General features: G+C 34.4%; 1 protein-coding gene and 1 long non-coding RNA gene across 3 annotated transcripts in view; one reads left to right on the top strand and one right to left on the bottom strand.

The window, feature by feature from the left end:
* Positions 1 to 1273: 1273 nt before the first annotated feature.
* LOC149777542 (uncharacterized) lies at positions 1274 to 17401 on the bottom strand. Its single transcript, XR_016416187.1, has 2 exons — positions 17297 to 17401; positions 1274 to 2358 (listed from the first exon to the last, which is right to left on the bottom strand). It is a non-coding gene; the product is annotated as an uncharacterized LOC149777542 (long non-coding RNA).
* Positions 17222 to 18989, top strand: part of LOC149777541 (uncharacterized) — an 8901-nt gene continuing 7133 nt past the window's right edge. Inside the window, exons 1-2 of one of the 2 annotated variants that reach the window (XM_089942136.1) lie at positions 17222 to 17350; positions 18883 to 18989. The exon at positions 18883 to 18989 is cut by the window's right edge and continues 145 nt beyond it. In XM_089942136.1, the coding sequence (XP_089798262.1) occupies positions 18906 to 18989 (84 nt within the window). In that variant the 5' untranslated portion in view covers positions 17222 to 17350; positions 18883 to 18905. Of the gene's footprint in view, positions 17441 to 18882 lie in introns of both variants that reach the window. The other variant, XM_089942135.1, reaches the window with a different exon arrangement.

Raw genomic sequence — 18989 nt, 5'->3', positions numbered from 1 at the left:
GCAATTTTCCGCGTTAACATTTTTGATACAATCTTTTGGATTTAGGCCAGCGGCCGACGCCATACAGGTCATAACATTGATGGGGTCCCTACAAAGAGCATAAAAGTGACAAGGCATAAACGTGTCTTCTTTTGCTGGTGATACGAATAGGAAGAAATATACTTACAATTTTACATCCTGAATTTCCTCAAAGTGTACTTTCTTAGTTCTTTAAATCCGAATTACATGAGCTATGTCATGGGTTCTAAAGCTTTATTACACAGTTCGAAATTGTACTGTAATTTCAACTACATTCCAAGTGCACGAACATCCTCCTGACTGCACTCTGAATGAAATAAACATTATATTCCATAGCGTCGTTTTGATAATTACAATTGAAAGAGTTCATATTTTTCCCACATTATGATTCCAAACATTCAATTACAGAGCAGAAACAGACATGCAGATGAGTCAAGACGTCTCCCTTGCTGCGCAAATTAGTTGTACTTCGTATGAAATTGACACAGATAAATCCAGTCCATAATCACGAAATTTCGTAGAATCGAAAAAATTTCCAAAATCCATTAATTCTAGACCAAATGGAGAAGCTGTTGCAATGTGCATTAATTCATAATATAAGTCTAAATTTCAATTGTAAGTAGACCAAAACGACAGTTTCTTTCGAAAGTGATGTCAAGCGCGCGGTACTATATTCAAATCTCGCTGGGAGGAGTTATATGCGCATTAATATTGTTGTTGTGTACTGATGATTTTGAGCGTATGTATTTAGTTTGGAATACAGCAAACATTTTCAAAGACTTTGTTTCTTGTAGTATATTTTTGTTTATATAATTAAGTCTTAGGAAGAATAAGAAAATGAGCATATAATAAAAAAACGTTACTGCATTTGTATGGGAAAATATGAACTCGTTTTGTCGGATGGATATACTGCACTCCCATGGTCGTACAATATCCATCCGAAAAAAAATCATATTTTCCCAAACAAATGCAGTAACCTATAAATGTTACTTTACAAAATGAGAAAATAACAAGAAAAAGATTTTCATTCATCAGACGCACCGACATCGGTGTCATTACTCCTACAGTGAATGAAAACAAAGACAACCATGAGAGAGATTCCTTCTATATTGCACCCAATACCGTGCGGATCACATCTATGAATCTAAAATGGTTTCCGAAACGAATCGTCGGAATTAGCAAACTTATTTCCATGAAGAAAAGAATGAAAGGAAAAACAAATAATAGAGAAGAAAAGAAAACGAAAAAAAGCCAGTAGCAGGAACTATTTAATTAAAGGTTAAGATACAAAATCATCAACAGGTATCATGCGAATTTCATGCCTCAAAAATGTACAGTCTATAAATAGGTTATACGAAAACATGAAGCATATCGTCATTGCAAATGTAGAAGACTACATTGAGTAGATGACTCAAGATGTGCAATTTCCTTTTATCCTGACATGACGGAAATAATCGTTATCAGAGAGACACATATTGATATAATCGACGACGTAACTGGCGCACAAACAAAGTACAGGACTGAATGCGACATACTAACATCCAGCAAAAGGCAAATTAGATCAAGTTAATTTTCATTTAGTGGAAGTGACGTGAAAATCAGAGTCTAACACTGAATACACCCCATGTGACTTAAAAACAAAATTTCTTCTTCATTTTGAATAATTAGAAAAACATCGAAGTATTTTTAACTTAAAAATCACAGTTGAATTCCCAGCTATCCGCATATACAGGTTTCGCTTGCAAGACACTAATCTTTCCAGCAGAATGAAAATTGACAAACGCATCGCTCAGGTGAGTTTGTTAATGATTTAATTAGGTTAACAGGTTTGATATAACACCTCTGCCACTAGTGTTTGTAGCAGGGTGATTTCTGGCATAGGTATAGTCCAGGTAAGATTTTAATTATTTATCATGTTCTACTTATGGTAAGTAAATAATGCAGTTAATTAGAATAATTAAATTATTATGTTTGATATTCTTGAATTTGCAAATTACATTATACTGTTTTATCAAAAGATACGTACAACTACCTATTTTACTAACTTTGCTGTTTTTGTTGTTGTTGTTGTTGTTGTTGTTGTAGGCTTTAACGCCATTTTTCAGCACAAGATACGCTATACATAGAGGCCAGTATAAATGATAGAGGAAGAACCAGGGAAAACCCCGGAAAGAACCACCGACACACGAGAAGCTACTGGCAAGCTTTCTCGCGCACCCACCTTGGCCGAGCCCGAGACTTGAACCCAAGCAGACAGAGATGAGATGGCAGTGACCCATAACGGTGAGCGCTTTTGACCACTCTGCCACTCGGGGCCCCTCTACTAACTTTGGAAAGCTTCTAAACAAAAATTCAAATATAATGGTAAGATTTTGTTTAATATATCAAAATCTATACTCGATAAAGGTTAAAGTAAATATGTAATTGTTGGTACCATGTCACTTTAAACTTATATATATATATATATATATATATATATATATATATATATATATATATATATATATATATCGATTCGCAATTCATCATACCTGTCATGTCATATCTGTTTAGATTGACTGAGTGATGTCATAACATGAATTGTGCTATAAATAGGAAAAATGTAAATAATTTGTATAATAATCACTGAAATCAAGGTTTATCTTGCTTTATTATTATTAAAAAATGAGAAATAATATTATATTTGTCTTCGTGGATATTATGGTAGAAATATTCTGTGTATTTCAGTTTTTGTAAAGTCATATAAGAGAGCAGTTGGAAAGAGTTCACTCCCTTAACATTGCACAGTTTTTGGCCGTCAGTTCTATTTCCCTTTTAAAATATAAGATACGAATAAAATGTGTAGAATATATAAATTAAGTATCCACTGGGATGTGTAGAGTATATAAATTAAGTATCCACTGTGATGTGTAGAGTATATAAATTAAGTATCCACTGTGATGTGTAGAGTATATAAATTAAGTATCCACTGTGTTGGATCTTTAACGTTGATGATACTGCAATATATATATATATATATATATATATATATATATATATATATATATATATATATATATATATATATATATATATATATATAATACGTACGTTCTATATGAAAATTGGAGATTATCTTGTAGATAACAAAGCAATCCATCCAAAACCTATGTCACATCAACAATATTAATATATTCGTCTTAGTTTTAAGAGACTGAATTATTAAGTTGCCTTGATTCATGCAAATAACATGCAGTTTGATATACGGCGTTATAATGAAACTCGCCTTAACTAATCCATAGTGAACAATGAAATCTACGTACTACATTATTCTGATCCGTTTAGTAAAGATATAAAAAACATTGGAAGGTGAGATAGCTGTATTCGCCAAAAGAAACATTCCTGTAAGTCTATGATCTGATCCTCATTTACCGAGGCTAGGATGTTTTTAGGTAGAATAAACTTTAAATACGAAGAGATAACCGATTAGAAGGCTATAGAGACCACCAAATAGTGGGGATATTATTGAATTAAGCATTGAGAGAGTAAATAGTAAACCAGTCTATCCAGTTTTAATGAAAATTGTCTCGGTCGTAATAATAAAATATTTCAACTTTTCCACTCTTATAACCTACATCAAATCGTATAATATACGACAAATTGTATAGAGTACTCCGAGACTTTGATATATGTGATATTGGTGTCAGACCCCGAATTTGTATCTAATGCTGGTGCTCCATTTCATTGTAGCGGTCTCAGATACCATTGTCCAGTATATGCTACCTTAAAACTAATTACCTCAAAACTCGAGTGCTATAAGACAGTGATAAAGGAGACTACACTTTGTTGAAGTAATTTCTGCTGAATGTTTTATGGGATGAAATATTTGAAAATAACGATATTAATGGCATCGTTACTAAATTTACAAGTAAACTTTTGGATGCATTAAGTAAAACAGTGCTACAGAAGATGGTTATTATACGCGCTAAAGACCCACCCTGGATGCACATTGAAATTAGAAAACTTGTTAGACAAAGAAAGCGGCTTCACGATCGAGCAAAACACTGGTTGTTATATCTCCAAATAAGAAAGAAATTTATTAGATAAATACGTGAATGTAAATATTTCCATCATTTGATGCTGGCTGACAAAATGAAAAAATGTTCAGGTAATACTAAGGAGTGGTAGAAACTTGTTAAAGACATCCAGGGAAAGTCCAACAAGTAAATGTGTGATTCATTAATTATAAACAGGGCTAACGTGACAGATGACGGAGCGAAAGCTAACTATTTAACGATTTCTTTTGTGACACAATGTCAACTTTCTGAACTAGACTAGAATCAATTATTGTACCTCTCTTTTGCATCAACATTAGTTAATTCGATGATATACAACATTATTGATGGTTTAACTTATTCCAAAGTGTGTGGTACATACTTATTGCATCCTAGGTTACTTAAAAGATTTGCATGTTTATTTAAGTATCCACTGTGTTTGTTGGATCGTTAACGTTGATGATACTGCACTATATATAATCGCTGAAAATCCAAAATGAGGCTGGCCAAATAATAAATTCGGACATTAAAAAATGATACAATAGTCCCCGTCTTTAACCCAGACAACACAGAGTCAATGCTCATAAGAGGGAAGCAAAATTAAAATAACCATCCTAAACTGCAGATGTCCAGTAAAGATATTCATAAAGTATATTCTAACATAAGCACTTAGGTATTATGTTGTGCTGCGATGCCGCATCGAAAGCTCTTGTCAAGCATTGTATGAAAAGGCCCGGGAAAAAGTAAGTATCTTAAAAAACAAGGAAATGTGGATTGTCTTTGGAAAAAAATAAATACATCTTGTTTACTTCCTATGTTTGGCTATGCTGAAAAAAATTGTATCTGGTAATTGCACTATACAAGAAAAAGAATTGCTGGAAAAATAAATTAGGAGGCTTTGAGAATAATAACAAAGTGCTGCCAAGAGTGTGGCTCAAGGATTATTATATGAAGAAACCGGGTTGGATTACCTGAAACATCGACGTTATAAGCATAAATTACTTCAGTTGTCTAAAATGTACCATGGTTTTGCTCCAAATTACTTACAAGATATAATTCAGCATCTTGTTGTTAACAATGATACTAACACCAATCGATACCTGCACCAATCGATACCTACACCAATCGATACCTACATCAATCGATCATCCAATAGTATTCGACCTCCTTTGTGCCCAACAACACTTTGTCAAAAATCCTTTCGACGCTTCACGATATAAATGTGGACCACTATCATGACTGAAATAATTAGTAACCCATCCATTCAGAATTTCAAAACTTACCTGAATCGGAACAAACATAAAATTCATTTGTATTATTTTGTTGGTGATCAGGTGTATCAACTTCAGTTTACGTGATTAAAAACAAATTGCAGTAGCTGAAATAATGATTTATTCTTAAATCACGTTTCTAGTAATAGGCATTGCCCATGTGGACAAGTAGAAAGAGGTGAATGTAAAAAAAAATATACAACTCTGAGACATGGTGTTCTCCTCACGTGACCTGACCCGACCTACTATTAAGACGTTATTATCCAGCAATCCGAAGTATTCCGATGAAATTCATGCGCAAATATTTATGGAAGTGCAAGCTTTCATAACATTATAAAAACAGTTTTAAGTTAACAAACAGATCACAACGAAACAAATTTATTCCATCTTCTTTTAACCATGAAACCATCTTTGAAATAATTACATGTACTAAAAATATTCAAGTATACTTTTATATTTATATATCATTTATCTATTTTAAATCGGTAGGCAATTGTTGTTTGTTAAATTTATTTTGTAATAAGAGAAACAGTTTACAACAAGCTTCCAGCTCTCCACTGAATCTCCACATAAATTATGATGTTATACATGATAAATGATGTTATATATGATAAATGATGTTATACATGATAAATGATGTTATACATGATAAATGATGTTATACATGATAAATGATATTATACATGATAAATGATATTATACATGATAAATGATGTTATACATGATAAATGATGTTATACATGATAAATGATGTTATACATGATAAATGATATTATACATGATAAATGATGTCATACATGATAAATGATGTTATATATGATAAATGATGTTATACATGATAAATGATGTTATACATGATAAATGAAAATGTTTTATTGAATGAGTACTGTTCAAACAAAAACAATTTTTTTCTCAATGGTGATGGATCAAAACTACCATTACTTTATTAAAAATAACATGGCTTTTAAAGTGTTGGTACAAAGCTATTTGATATACCAATGATCTTCGTATATAAAAAAATTGGGATCCGCCCATGGCGCATTAATACAAATATATATATATATATATATATATATATATATATATATATATATATATATATATATATATATATATATATATATATATATATATATATATATATATATAGATATATATATATATATAGTTTAAGCAATAGACTATTGATTCTATACACTCTACATTAGTGACAAGTTTCCACTTATTATTCTTTACGGACATACAAACATAACGAGAAAAGTATAATAATCCAAGGTTTCTAAACAACTTAAGCGTGGTACACAACTTCACAGAAATGCTCTTTGATCTCTCTCTCTCTCTCTCTCTCTCTCTCTCATAAAGGACAAAACTATTTGGAAATCTGTGGAGTGAAAGAAAAATAGAATTTGAGCTGGATGAAACCCTTGAACATACACCAAGTAACCTACAAGAACCCCGAGTCGTCGTAATGATATATGTACACTTTCCTTAAGATGTATCTACAACATTGTAATAGCCCGTCAAGATTGTACTTAAATATCTTCGTTAGGAGGCATGCAAATGTTGTAATCTATTTTTTGTTGTTGATTTTTTTTAAAAAAAGATCGATCATGGTTCTAAACAGATTATTTATTTAAATTTTAAAATCTTCTGAGGCCGCACTCACCCTCCTCTCTTTCTCTCTGGAACACCATCGCAAGCTCTGAGACAAAAAATAAAACATGATAAAAAACAAAAAACGAGCGTAGCTAATTTTCGCTTGTCATGCGACGATGCCTCTGAACCTACGAATGATGGTGAAATTTAGACAAATCGACCAACAGAGAGAGGAAGGAGAGAGATCGAGATCGAGGATGAAAACAATCTTATGGTCGATAGCAATGTTAATTAAAATAATAATAACATGGATCAGCTGTAAATAAATTTAAATTCTTGATATACCTCTTGTCGGTTCGTCATTTGGATTTGTATATACTCAACACTCGTTCAGTATATTTTTCGGTGACTGAATGGCTGCGCGTTCAATGTTTTTGAAGTTAACCATAGAGTATTTATAGTTCTCTACTTCCTATATTTAAACCAACATTCATGTTTAAACCATTAGTGTTTCTTTCATTTATTTAATAAGTATGAATAAAAAGAGAAGCTCAAAAATAGTAAATTATCAATTTTCAGAAAGGATTGTACATAGCTTCTATGGGTGCAGGACTACATTTTGTAGCAGAAACGCTGGACATGGATGTGAAGAGTTAACTCCCTCCTTCAATACACTGATTATTTTAGTCTATCTGAAGTCCGATGGAGGAACAAGTATGTGTATTTGCTTAGTTGGTACCGTAAAACTTTGATATACCACGAGATATATACAATTTTCATTAGAGCAAAACTCAGCATATAAATAATAATAATAATAATAATAATAATAATAATAATAATAATGAGGATTTTGTATAGCGCCTAATCTTTAGAAGTTCTAAGCGCTTTACAACATTAGACAACACCTATAAGATATAAAAAAGTACAATGATATGATTACAAAAACAAACACCATGAAATTAGAAGACATTAAAAACAGACTGAGAATATTTAAGGTAGAAAACATTATTAGGTCTTTATGTTTGTTCTTGCAGTCGAAATAAGTGAGCTTTGAGAGCTCTCTTGAATGTGATCACTGTGTCTTTGTGTCTAAGTTAAGTGGGCAATTCATTCCACGTTGCTGGGCCCTGGTATGGAAAAGAACGCTGTCCATATGACTTTGTTTTCTTAGTGGGAATAATGAGTATGCGATTGTGAGAAGAGGAGCGTAAGTATCTTGCTGGTGTATACACATGGGTGAGGAAGGATAGGTATGTTGGACTAGAGTCCGACAGTGAAACGTAGCACAGAGAACAAAGTTTGTGTTTGATTATGGATCGAATGGATAGCCAGTGTAGGGTACAGAGCAGCGGGGAGGTGTGCTCTGATCGTGGTAATCTAAGTATGATCCGAGGAGCTGTGTTTTGAACTTTTTGAAGATTTTGGAGTAGATATTGAGATGAACCAGACAGAATTGAGTTACAATAGTCCAGTCTTGAAAGTACTAACGAACACACAAGTATTTTAGTGGCATCAACTGAAAGATATTTGAGAACTGAGCTGATGCGTCTCAGCTCAAGATATGCAGCCTTGCATATGTTCATGACATGTTGGTGCAATGTGCCTATTTGGTAATCGAGCACTGATAGGAGTGGGTGATTAACATTTTATCATCAAGCTGTATCTTTTTGATGGACATCTTCAAATTTTTAAAATTTATTTTCTTTTTTGCAAACGCTGAAATTTTTGTAAGGTTATCCGTGAAATTATGATATGGCCATATTCTAAATTTTTCAAACAGTTTTTTTTAGGCAGTTTATAGTTAGTAACATTCAGTCAATTTTTTGAGAGACAGTTTATTAAAGTTTGAATGAGTTCGATATCGTCGTCGCAAAATTCGGAACTCACGAAAGTATTAATATATTAAAGGTATAATAAAAGTGTGCACAATTTGATTTTAAACGAAGTTTACCAACAAATACGAATAGTGCATGTGTCCAAGGACAGCAATCCAGTGTAGAAAAAGACAGATGTTACAGATTTGTCTCCCTATTTAACGAACTCCGTGCGTTGGAACTAGCGTTTTGCATAGGCTTTATTTCCACATTCTGAAAAGATATGAATGACAGTTTTTAATTTTTCACTTTCAGATTAAGCAGTTCTTAACAACTTGTTCACGCGTGAAGCTAATCCATCAAAGTTCTTCATTATAGGTACAAGCCTACGACTTGCAGACGTCTAAACACAAGCTTATTGTGTGTGTGTGTGGGGGGGGTAGGGGTAAACATCGTATCCATTAACGTTTATGTGCACTTCTTGGTTATTACAGTGTATTTTGACCATGTGACCTCCATTGAGCACAGTGTGTTCTTGAAGCATTTGATTAAAGATTTTTAACTCTTTATAATTACAACACTGTGATGTAGGTACTCATAACAGTTGGAATTAATTACAATATATAGTTCCTGCTATGCTTATTCGAAGCCATGTGGCCAAATTACATCATCTAATGACCAATAAGAGAATTTAGACCTTAAGCCCTAACATGTCGTCCAACAACATGTTTAATTTTGTTATTCGTAAGGTATCAGATGTTTTCAGTTTTTATATATGTAAACTTGTTGTCTTCACGAAAGCGATTTTCAGCATCTCTTACTGTTATCGATAATTTCCTTGGCCCGTCGATTTGTGGGAACCAGTTAATAACAATAAGGCCGGTTCATAAACAGAATAACAAGAACAACGACGACAACTAAGATGACAATAAATACGACAGTTTAGTCGACTCCAAGGTTTATGCCGATTATTTTTGCACTGACAAGCCTTTTCAGACTCAAAGTGAACGTACAACTTCTTTACTAATTATCTATACCCTCTTGCTAATTATCTAAACCGTCTTTGCTAATTATCTCCATCGTTTTTACTAATTATCTAAACCGTCTTTACTAATTATCTATACCGTTTTTACTAATTATCTATATCGTTTTTACTAATTATCTATATCGTTTTTACCAATTATCTATACCGTTTTTACTAATTATCTATACCGTTTTTACTAATTATCTAAACCGTCTTTACTAATTATCTATATCGTTTTTACTAATTATCTATACCGTCTTTACTAATTATCTATACCATATTTAATCGTTTTTAAGTAAGCTCCAACTGCAAATGTTGACCCTGATCTGCTGCCGCATAATGCACCTGCATATTGGGGTCTACATTGTTTGTGATTGTCTCTACCAAGCTGCATAGATCCAGATCTGCCGGCGTATGATGCGACGGTAGATCTTTTGTTTATGCAGTTTGAAATTGGAGTCTACTTATGCGACATTACTATGGTAACAGCTTTGGTGAAGCGCAATTGCACGAAATTACAATCCAGATTTATTTTGACCCCTAAACTGCATTTATTTCTACCTTTAATTTAAATAATATAGTTAATTTCACCATAATATGTTGTATTACAACGTTGTATTTTGACATTTAAACACAAAAGACTGCTCTATATTGTCATAAGTCGATATTGTTGTGACAAACACTGTTGATATGAAGTCACTATATGATACTGAAAGGCATGTTCTATCTCACCTTTGTTATTTATAAGAAAAAAAGCATTCTTAAGTCTTGAACTCGGGTCTTTTCGATATATAACACACGGGGTATTACAATGCTTATTACTGGGACTGCCATTCACAGTCTAATTTATCTAGTTCTCGATTTCATCTGTCAGCCTTATCATTGCACAAGAAAGGGACGAACAAACAGAGGTTGCTGGATATAAGATGGTAAGAAAAGAATAGACGTAAGAACATACTGTATGAAAGAATGAGGAAACAAACGAACAAACAATACATTAATGTAAGAAAAGATATACAAATAGAAGTGCAAAATATATTTATTTACACTCGAATAAACCAGAGCATCCTAAAAGTACCACAACAGTTCTCAAAACGGAAATTATTATTTTACTGAAACCAGGAATGGACACACAAGATGCAAATAATGACAATAAACTATTTTATTTATGCTTTTATTTAATGTTCTTACTTAACCAAACAAAAACAACAGTTATTATATGATAAATCAGTAATCTTCCTAAATTAGTGGATTTAAACAAGTCTGTATTTGTTTTATAACTAAATCTTATTAATATTCGTTCGTTGAGTGTCATTTTATATACATTGATACAAGTGTCATTTTGTACCCATTTATACGAGTGTCATTTTGTACACATTGATACGAGTGTCATTTAGTGCACATTGATATGAGTGTCAATTTGTACGCAAAGAAATGAGTACTATTTTATAAACACTGATATAAGTGTCACTTAATACAGATTGATATTAGTATAATTTTATACACAATGATATAAGTGTCATTTTATACACAATAATATTAATATCATTTTGTACACAATGATATATAAAAGTGTCATTTTGTACACAAGGATATTAGTATGATTTTATATACAATGATTTAAGTGCCATTTTATACACATTTATATTAGTGTCATTTTGTACACAATGATATCAGTGTCATTTTGTACACAATGACATGTGTCATTTTATACACAATGATATAAGTGTCATTTTATACTCAGTGATATTAGTGTCATTTATACATATTGATGTGTTATTTAATACACAATGATATAAGTGTCATTTTATACTCAGTGATATTAATGTCATTTTGTACCCAATCATATAAGTGTCATTTTATACTCATTGATATTAGTGTCATTTTATACACAATGATATGAGTGCTATTAGTACACAATGATATAAGCGTCATTTTACACTTAGTAAAATTAGTGTCATTTTGTACACAATGATATAAGTGTAATTTTATACTCAGTGATATTAGTGTCATTTTATACACAATGATACGAGTGTTATTTTGTACACAATGATATAAGTGGAATTTTATACTCAGTGATGTTAGTGTCATTTTATACACAATGACATGTATCATTTTGTACTCAGTGATATTAGTGTCATTTTGTACACAACGATAAAAGTATTATTTATTGCACAATGATATGAGTGTTATATTGTACACAAATATTTTTACTATTATTTTTGTACACACTGGTATATGCAGAGCAACATTGTTAGAAGTCCATATGAACGACATTGTCCAGCGTAAGCATCATATTGTGTACACTCCAATTTGGTTCTGTTTGTCTGAAAGTAATATGGCCGTGCACACCAGGTCTTGTGGGTAAATGATATTAAATTTTATTTAGAGCAACAATGTGATTTCATAGCATGACCCTATTGTATCGGTGTTTCCTGACAATGCCGTCATTTCTTTAAAAGAACGACGGTGTGTGTGTGTGTGTGTATATATATATATATATATATATATATATATATATATATATATATATATATATATATATCACACTCATTACAAATAACATGGCATTAAAGTGTTGGTATAATGCAAACTGATATGCCAATACTATTGGTATATCAAATTGTGATCCGCCCATGGCGCAGTAATACGAATATATAAACATTCTTTGTACCGCAGGCCTATAGATCAATGATCAATTTCTACTCATTCATTAGTCATAAATGACATATGAAAATAACGATAAAATGTATTATTAGTCCTTGTTTTCTAAATGACATTAAAATGGTACGTAATTTAACGGAATCTTTTCTCTTTTCCATTCCCCTCTCGTGCGTTAATGACAAAATAAGCACAAATCTGGAGTGAGAGAGAAAAACACATTGCGCTGGACGAAAACATTAAATTTAAACTTATGCCCAGTAACCTTCAGTAATCTGGTTCGACGTAACGGTATGTTTACGCTTTCCTTGGGATCTGTCTACAGTGTTCATAATATCAATGATACATAGTTACAACAGCCAGTGACACTAGGCATATATATATATATATATATATATATATATATATATATATATATATATATATATATATATATATATATGGTTGGGTGGCATCCGTTAGTCTCGAAGGAGACAATGGAAGTGTACCCATGAGAGATGTCCCGGTTGGTGGTTGTACAAGGTCTGATGTGGCTATATAGCCCAACACGCGAGTGGCAGTCCTTGCTGCACTTGAAGGTTGAGTCTGCTGTGGGATGGAGCTGCTTCTTCTTCGTCTGCGATCGCTTTTCATCAGCTAACAAGCGTAGTTTGTCCTCGACAGCTATCAGACCAGTGATCAGAGCATGTCGCCTGCTGGACATGTCAAGAGCAAGCTCTTCCCAGTTGTTGACATCGATGTCATGGGATTTCATGTCGCGCTTGCAGACATCATTGAAGTGGAGATGTGGCCTTCCGATCGACCTTTTGCCAGAGGCAAGTTTCGAATAAAGAATGTCTTCGAGAATCCGTCCGTCATCCATCCGACGTACATGGCCAAGCCATCTGATGCGACATTGGCGGAGTGTGACCTTGCTGGGAATCTTAGCGTGTTCAAGCACGTCGTTGTTTGTTTTTCGATGGCTTCAGGTGATCCCGAGTATGCGTCAGAGGCATCGCAATTGAAAGGTGCTCAGTCTTTTCTTTTGTGAGGCGTACAGAGTCCAGGTCCAGGTTTCACTGACGTACAGGAGAGTCCTTAGCACGCAGGCACGGTACACGGAGATCTTAGTGTTCTGGGTCAGCATGCTGTTGTTCCACACTCTCTGCGACAACCTGGAGAGAGTTGCTGTTGCTTTTCCAATCCGCTTGTTGAGTTCAGCATCGAGCGAGAGGTTGTTGGTGATGGTAGAGCCGAGGTGAGTGAACTGACTGACTACCTCAAGTTCGTAGTTGTTGACGGTGATTCTTGGGGTGGGGTGGGTCCACGGATGGAGCCATCACGTTTGTTTTCTTTAGGCTGATGATCAGCCCAAACTCATCGCGTGCTTTAGCAAAGCGGTCCATCAGGCGCTATAGTTCAGCTTTTGTGTGAGTGGCTAGAGCAGCATGTTCTGCGAAAAGCATGTCCCTGATGGTTGCTTCAAGCACTTTGCTCTTTGCCTTCAGTCGTGCCAGGTTGAACAGTCTGCCGTCTAATCGCGTGTGCTGTTAGATCCCTTCTGTGGACGTCCCAAAGGAGTGCTTGAGCAGGACAGCGAAGAAGATGCCGAAGAGCGTAGGGGCAAGGACGCAGTCCTGTTTCACTCCGCTGCGGATGTCAAAGGGGTCGGACGTTGAGCCATCGCATTGCACTGTGCCTTTCATGTCATCGTGGAAGGACTGAATCATGCTTTGCAGCTTTGGAGGGCATCCAATCTTCGAAGAAGATCCACCACTCTAGGCAAGAGGATAAACCATGCATTGATGTGAGCAAAACGTCATATACAGACAAGGCTGAAGAATTCATCTATGCCCTCTCTAAGTCTTCTGATTCGGAACCTCCCAGCGGAAGTGCCAACGAGAGATAGGATCACATCAGAGAGACTGTGTACTGCACAGCCACACGGATCTTTGTTAAGAACCATTCAAAGAACAACGACTGGTTTGAGGCGAACTCCGTCACACTCACGCCAGCCATAGAAGAGCTCCGCAGGCATACAGATCTACCAGAAGCAAAGTGCAGAGGTTAGCACGGCAATGCGCCAATGAATACAGGGTTCTGCTCTGTCAGAGCATCCAGTCAACAGCAGATATCGGCAACATCAGAGGCATGTACGATGGCATAAAGAAAGCAATGGGTCCCACGAAGAAAGTGACAGCCCCACTGAAGTCGTCCGCAGGCGATATCATCCACAACAAGGGCAAACAGATGTAGCGTTGGGTGGAGTACTACCCTGAACTGTACTTCAGAGAGAACCACGTGACCAACGATGCCCTCAACGACATTGAAAACCTCCCTTTCATGGCCGAACTGGACGAGAAACCTACTGTAGCCGTATTAAAGAAGGCCTTAGAGAAACTGTCCTTAAGTAAAGCTCCAGGGAAGGGTGGCATCCCAGCAGACGTCATAGAGTGCAGCTGCAGCGTGCTGCTCACACACCTGCACGACCTCCTTTTCCAGTGCTGGGATGAGGGTGCAGTGCCTTAGTACATGAGAGATGGTAACGTTGTAACCCTGTACAAGAACAAGGACGACAGAAGCGACTGCAACAACTACAGGGGAATATCCCTTCTTAGCATCGTGGGTAAAGTATTTGCACGCGTCATCCTGAAAAGACTGCAGACGCTTGCTGACAGAGTGTGTCCAGAGTCGCAGTGCGGTTTCCACGCAGAGGTCTAAATTGAGCTGTACTTCTCCGTCAGGCAACTGCAGGAGAAATACACAGAACAACACAGACCCCTCTTCCTAGCCTTTAGTGATCTCATTAAGACGTTCGATCTGGTCAGCAGAGACGGACTCTTCACAATCCTTCACAATATATATATATATATATATATATATATATATATATATATATATATATATATATATATATATATATATATATATATATATATATATATATATTAGGTTACGGGTCTATGTTTCTAAAATAAGTAACGGTTAAAGAGTGAAAAGATCTCCACTTTAGATGACATTGTAAAAGCTTGTTGGTTTCACTAAAGATTTCTAAAATGTATAAAATTCCTCGGGTTTAAAAAAATTCCAAAACAAGTTGAATCAAAATTTCAAAAACAAAGTATTCTGAAATATATTTCAGAGAAATTCGTATACTAAGGACGAGCGAGCAATTTTCTTTTACGTGTATATGCTCTTAATTAGTAACAACAAAGATTGAAAAGCAACAAACTTTGTAAAATGCAACAAATAATTTATCTTCCGACAATACAAATTGAAAATGAGAAGAAAGAACGTACGGTATTACGAATTAAATCCCAAAATAATTCAAGAATTACAATCACAAGTCCTAATAACATAACGTTCTGAATAAAATTCAGTAGAAGTCCAGAATAAATTCAGAAACTGAAGGCGATAATGAATCTGTAGTAGCTTGTAGAGTGTTGATGTGTCAACAGTCTTTTAATGAATCACAATAATATAATTCCAGGTTTGAATTTACCTTAAATTCCAGTGAATGTCTATATCCAAGAATTTTATCAGAGTACTTTTGTATTTCCAGAGAAAACAATCACTTGAATTCAATAATTTGAAGAAATAAAAGGTTTAGCCCAAAAATGAAATACTGGACACAACATATAATATAACTTGAAAGTGCTAAATCATAAAGCACTACTAAAAAATCCTCTCGTTTAAAAGAGTATCTAGTTCTCTACCTGACCTCAGGTCACAATTAGGAAATTCCAAAACCTAGACCCAGACCCAAATAAACATTGTTACTTCTATTAACAATAATTTTAATTTTAAACCCATACACAAAAGAGAATGAGTTAGCTATTAATTAGAATTTAAAAAAGGAAATTCAGGTCAAGCAGAAATGAACTCAATTTTGGATAAGGTCTTGTCCAACATAGAATGTACATTACAATAGCATGTAATCAAATAAAAATATTAAAATAAAACTTACAAACAAAGCAACTTAAATATACATAACCATAATTAGCTTTGGGGGATTCATTAGAAAGCTTATTGGAGCTTTAAAAGCTAATACTTTCATCAATACACGCAAACACACTTCCCCAAATTTTATACACACACGCGCGCGCGCGCGCGCACGCACGCACGCACGTACGCACAGAAGCATGCACACACTCACAGGAACACACATTATCCTATCTAGTAGGATTTACAACAAAGATTTATCGGGAAACCAATAATTTAGATAAAATCATTTCGGAATATAAATACAAAATGAACGAAACACATTGTTTTGATTTAGAATATTATTTCTCAGTTCAAAGCATTTAATATTAAACACCAAACGTGTGCAATATTGCTTTGAGTTTACCTACAAGTTCAATAAAAAATATATATTATTTTTTTTTCTTCTCCAATAATACTTGTCATATACATGACAATGACAATGATATAGACGTGCAAAATAAAGTCTGGTGAAATCCAACGGAGCAGTTTAGTACTTATACGTTTTAATACAGACAGACGGGTGGACAATCATGCGAGTTTTTAAAACATGCTTTAGATTAAATTTTGGGGCAAAAGCTCAGTCGTGTTACCACATTTGTTCTATCAAGAAGAAAAAACAAACAAGAAAATAAACAAACAAACAATACAAACAAAGCAACAAAGTTCAACTTATATCAATATAATCAAGTTTATTGTATTGTACTATCTGCTACGTGTTTACCTGAAAGATAGACATCCCGTAGAAATAATGCACTTAGAGCGCTATAGAAGTAGATTACATGTTTGCGTCTTGGCTTGGATTGAACGTGACAAGTATGCACAAGCCGTTAGTAAGTTATTCTGAAGCGCGTTCCTCTCTTTGAAACGCTTTTATTAGTTCTACATGACACCACAATACAAAGGTAAATTACATACCCATTGAACCCGTGACCGACCAGCTCGGTAAACACCTAGGAATACAATGAACAGGTAAGCCATCAAAACACGATCAGATTTCCAAAATGTGACACTCAAGCCTTTCAAAACCACCTGAAATGGAGAAGAGCACGGAAATAGAAGGTAAGTGTTTTAAATAACAATGCTTCTTACTTCACTACTTTTAATTTTTTAAAAATCCCCCTATTTTGTAAAAATACTGCAGTAATGCTTGACCTGAGAGTAAACTGACTATACTCCAAGTTGCTACACGTGTTTAGCACACAAATATTTGAACGTTTAATTGATGATGATAAACGGCGCTATCGAAATAATGCTTCAAATTTTGTCGATGAAGTACATGTCACTGAGTTTTTACTTTATTAGGTACTGATTTATGCTCATTACCGCTATTTACACGCGCGCGTGTGTCTGTGTGTCTGAGAGAGAGAGAGAGAGAGCGTTTAAAAAATATCTGGAGTATCTTGACTTGTCTAAAACTTTAAGGTATCGGGTTTCAAAAAATCGGCCATGTAGTATAACGTAGTAATGCATATGTATGTATGTATGTATGTATGTATGTATGTATGCAGTTATATTATCAACAAATTTCATAGTTTTGATACGACTGCATATATATATATATATATATATATATATATATATATATATATATATATATATATATATATATATATATATATATATATATATACATACATACATACATATATATATATATATATATATATATATATATATATATATATATATATATATATATATATATATATATATATATATATATGTGTGTGTGTGTGTCTGTGTGTGTGTGTGTGTACGAGGGAACGCATGTTACTTAGATGCCCGAGGGGGGGGGACGGTGGCAGAGCAAAACGTACGGGAACGCGCAGAAAGTAAGAGAACGTCGGTCCCGGTATCCGGACTGAAATAGTTTTTGGATTTACGGCAGAAGAGTCAATTTTGTGGATTACAAAAAATTCCTACTGTATGGTTGTTTCTTTAGCGCTCTGTTATTTGATCTACAAAATTTCAAATCCTTTTCGAAAAAGTCATAACTGATTCTTAAGCAGATAATAATGCGTGTTATTGGGGATAAGTTATCGTGCACTCTTGAATATAGCAAGAAAAAAGGCACAAACCGCAATCACACACTGAGCAATTTTAGGCTTTTCTTCAATTTTTTGTATGTGTGTGTATATTTTTTTTCCTGGAATTATGGATTGTATGCCTGAAGAGATGGGCGATGGTAGTGTTTCGGAACAATGCTAAAATTTTATTAAAACACCATGTTGTTAACGCTGGTCGTTTAGATGGGACTGATGTGTTGCATTCGTTTGGACGGGTCTTAGATGTTACGATTACGGATGCATGAATACATTGCCAAACGTTTGACATATGCACCAACTTTGAACTTTGATCCACCATGTTACATTCATGGGGTGCTTTATGCTCAGGGAGACACCATGCTGATACGATTACCCCGACAATATCCATCAATCATGGCCTTAGACGGTCCACTATTATTGCATCGATACTTTTACACGTCTTTTTGTTCCTTCCAGGCACAGCTGATGTCTCCTCTATTATGCGCCTTGAAATCTTGCTGCTCGTTTTAATGATGTCGATGGTGACCTGTACAGTAAAAAACAACTGGGAGAAAGACAGGTCC

This window comes from Sinohyriopsis cumingii, chromosome 18, assembly GCF_028554795.1.
Source record: "Sinohyriopsis cumingii isolate HCF-2022 chromosome 18, ASM2855479v2, whole genome shotgun sequence".
Classification (NCBI taxonomy): Eukaryota; Metazoa; Mollusca; class Bivalvia; order Unionida; family Unionidae; genus Sinohyriopsis; species Sinohyriopsis cumingii.
This window is presented reverse-complemented; position numbering and strand designations above follow the sequence as displayed.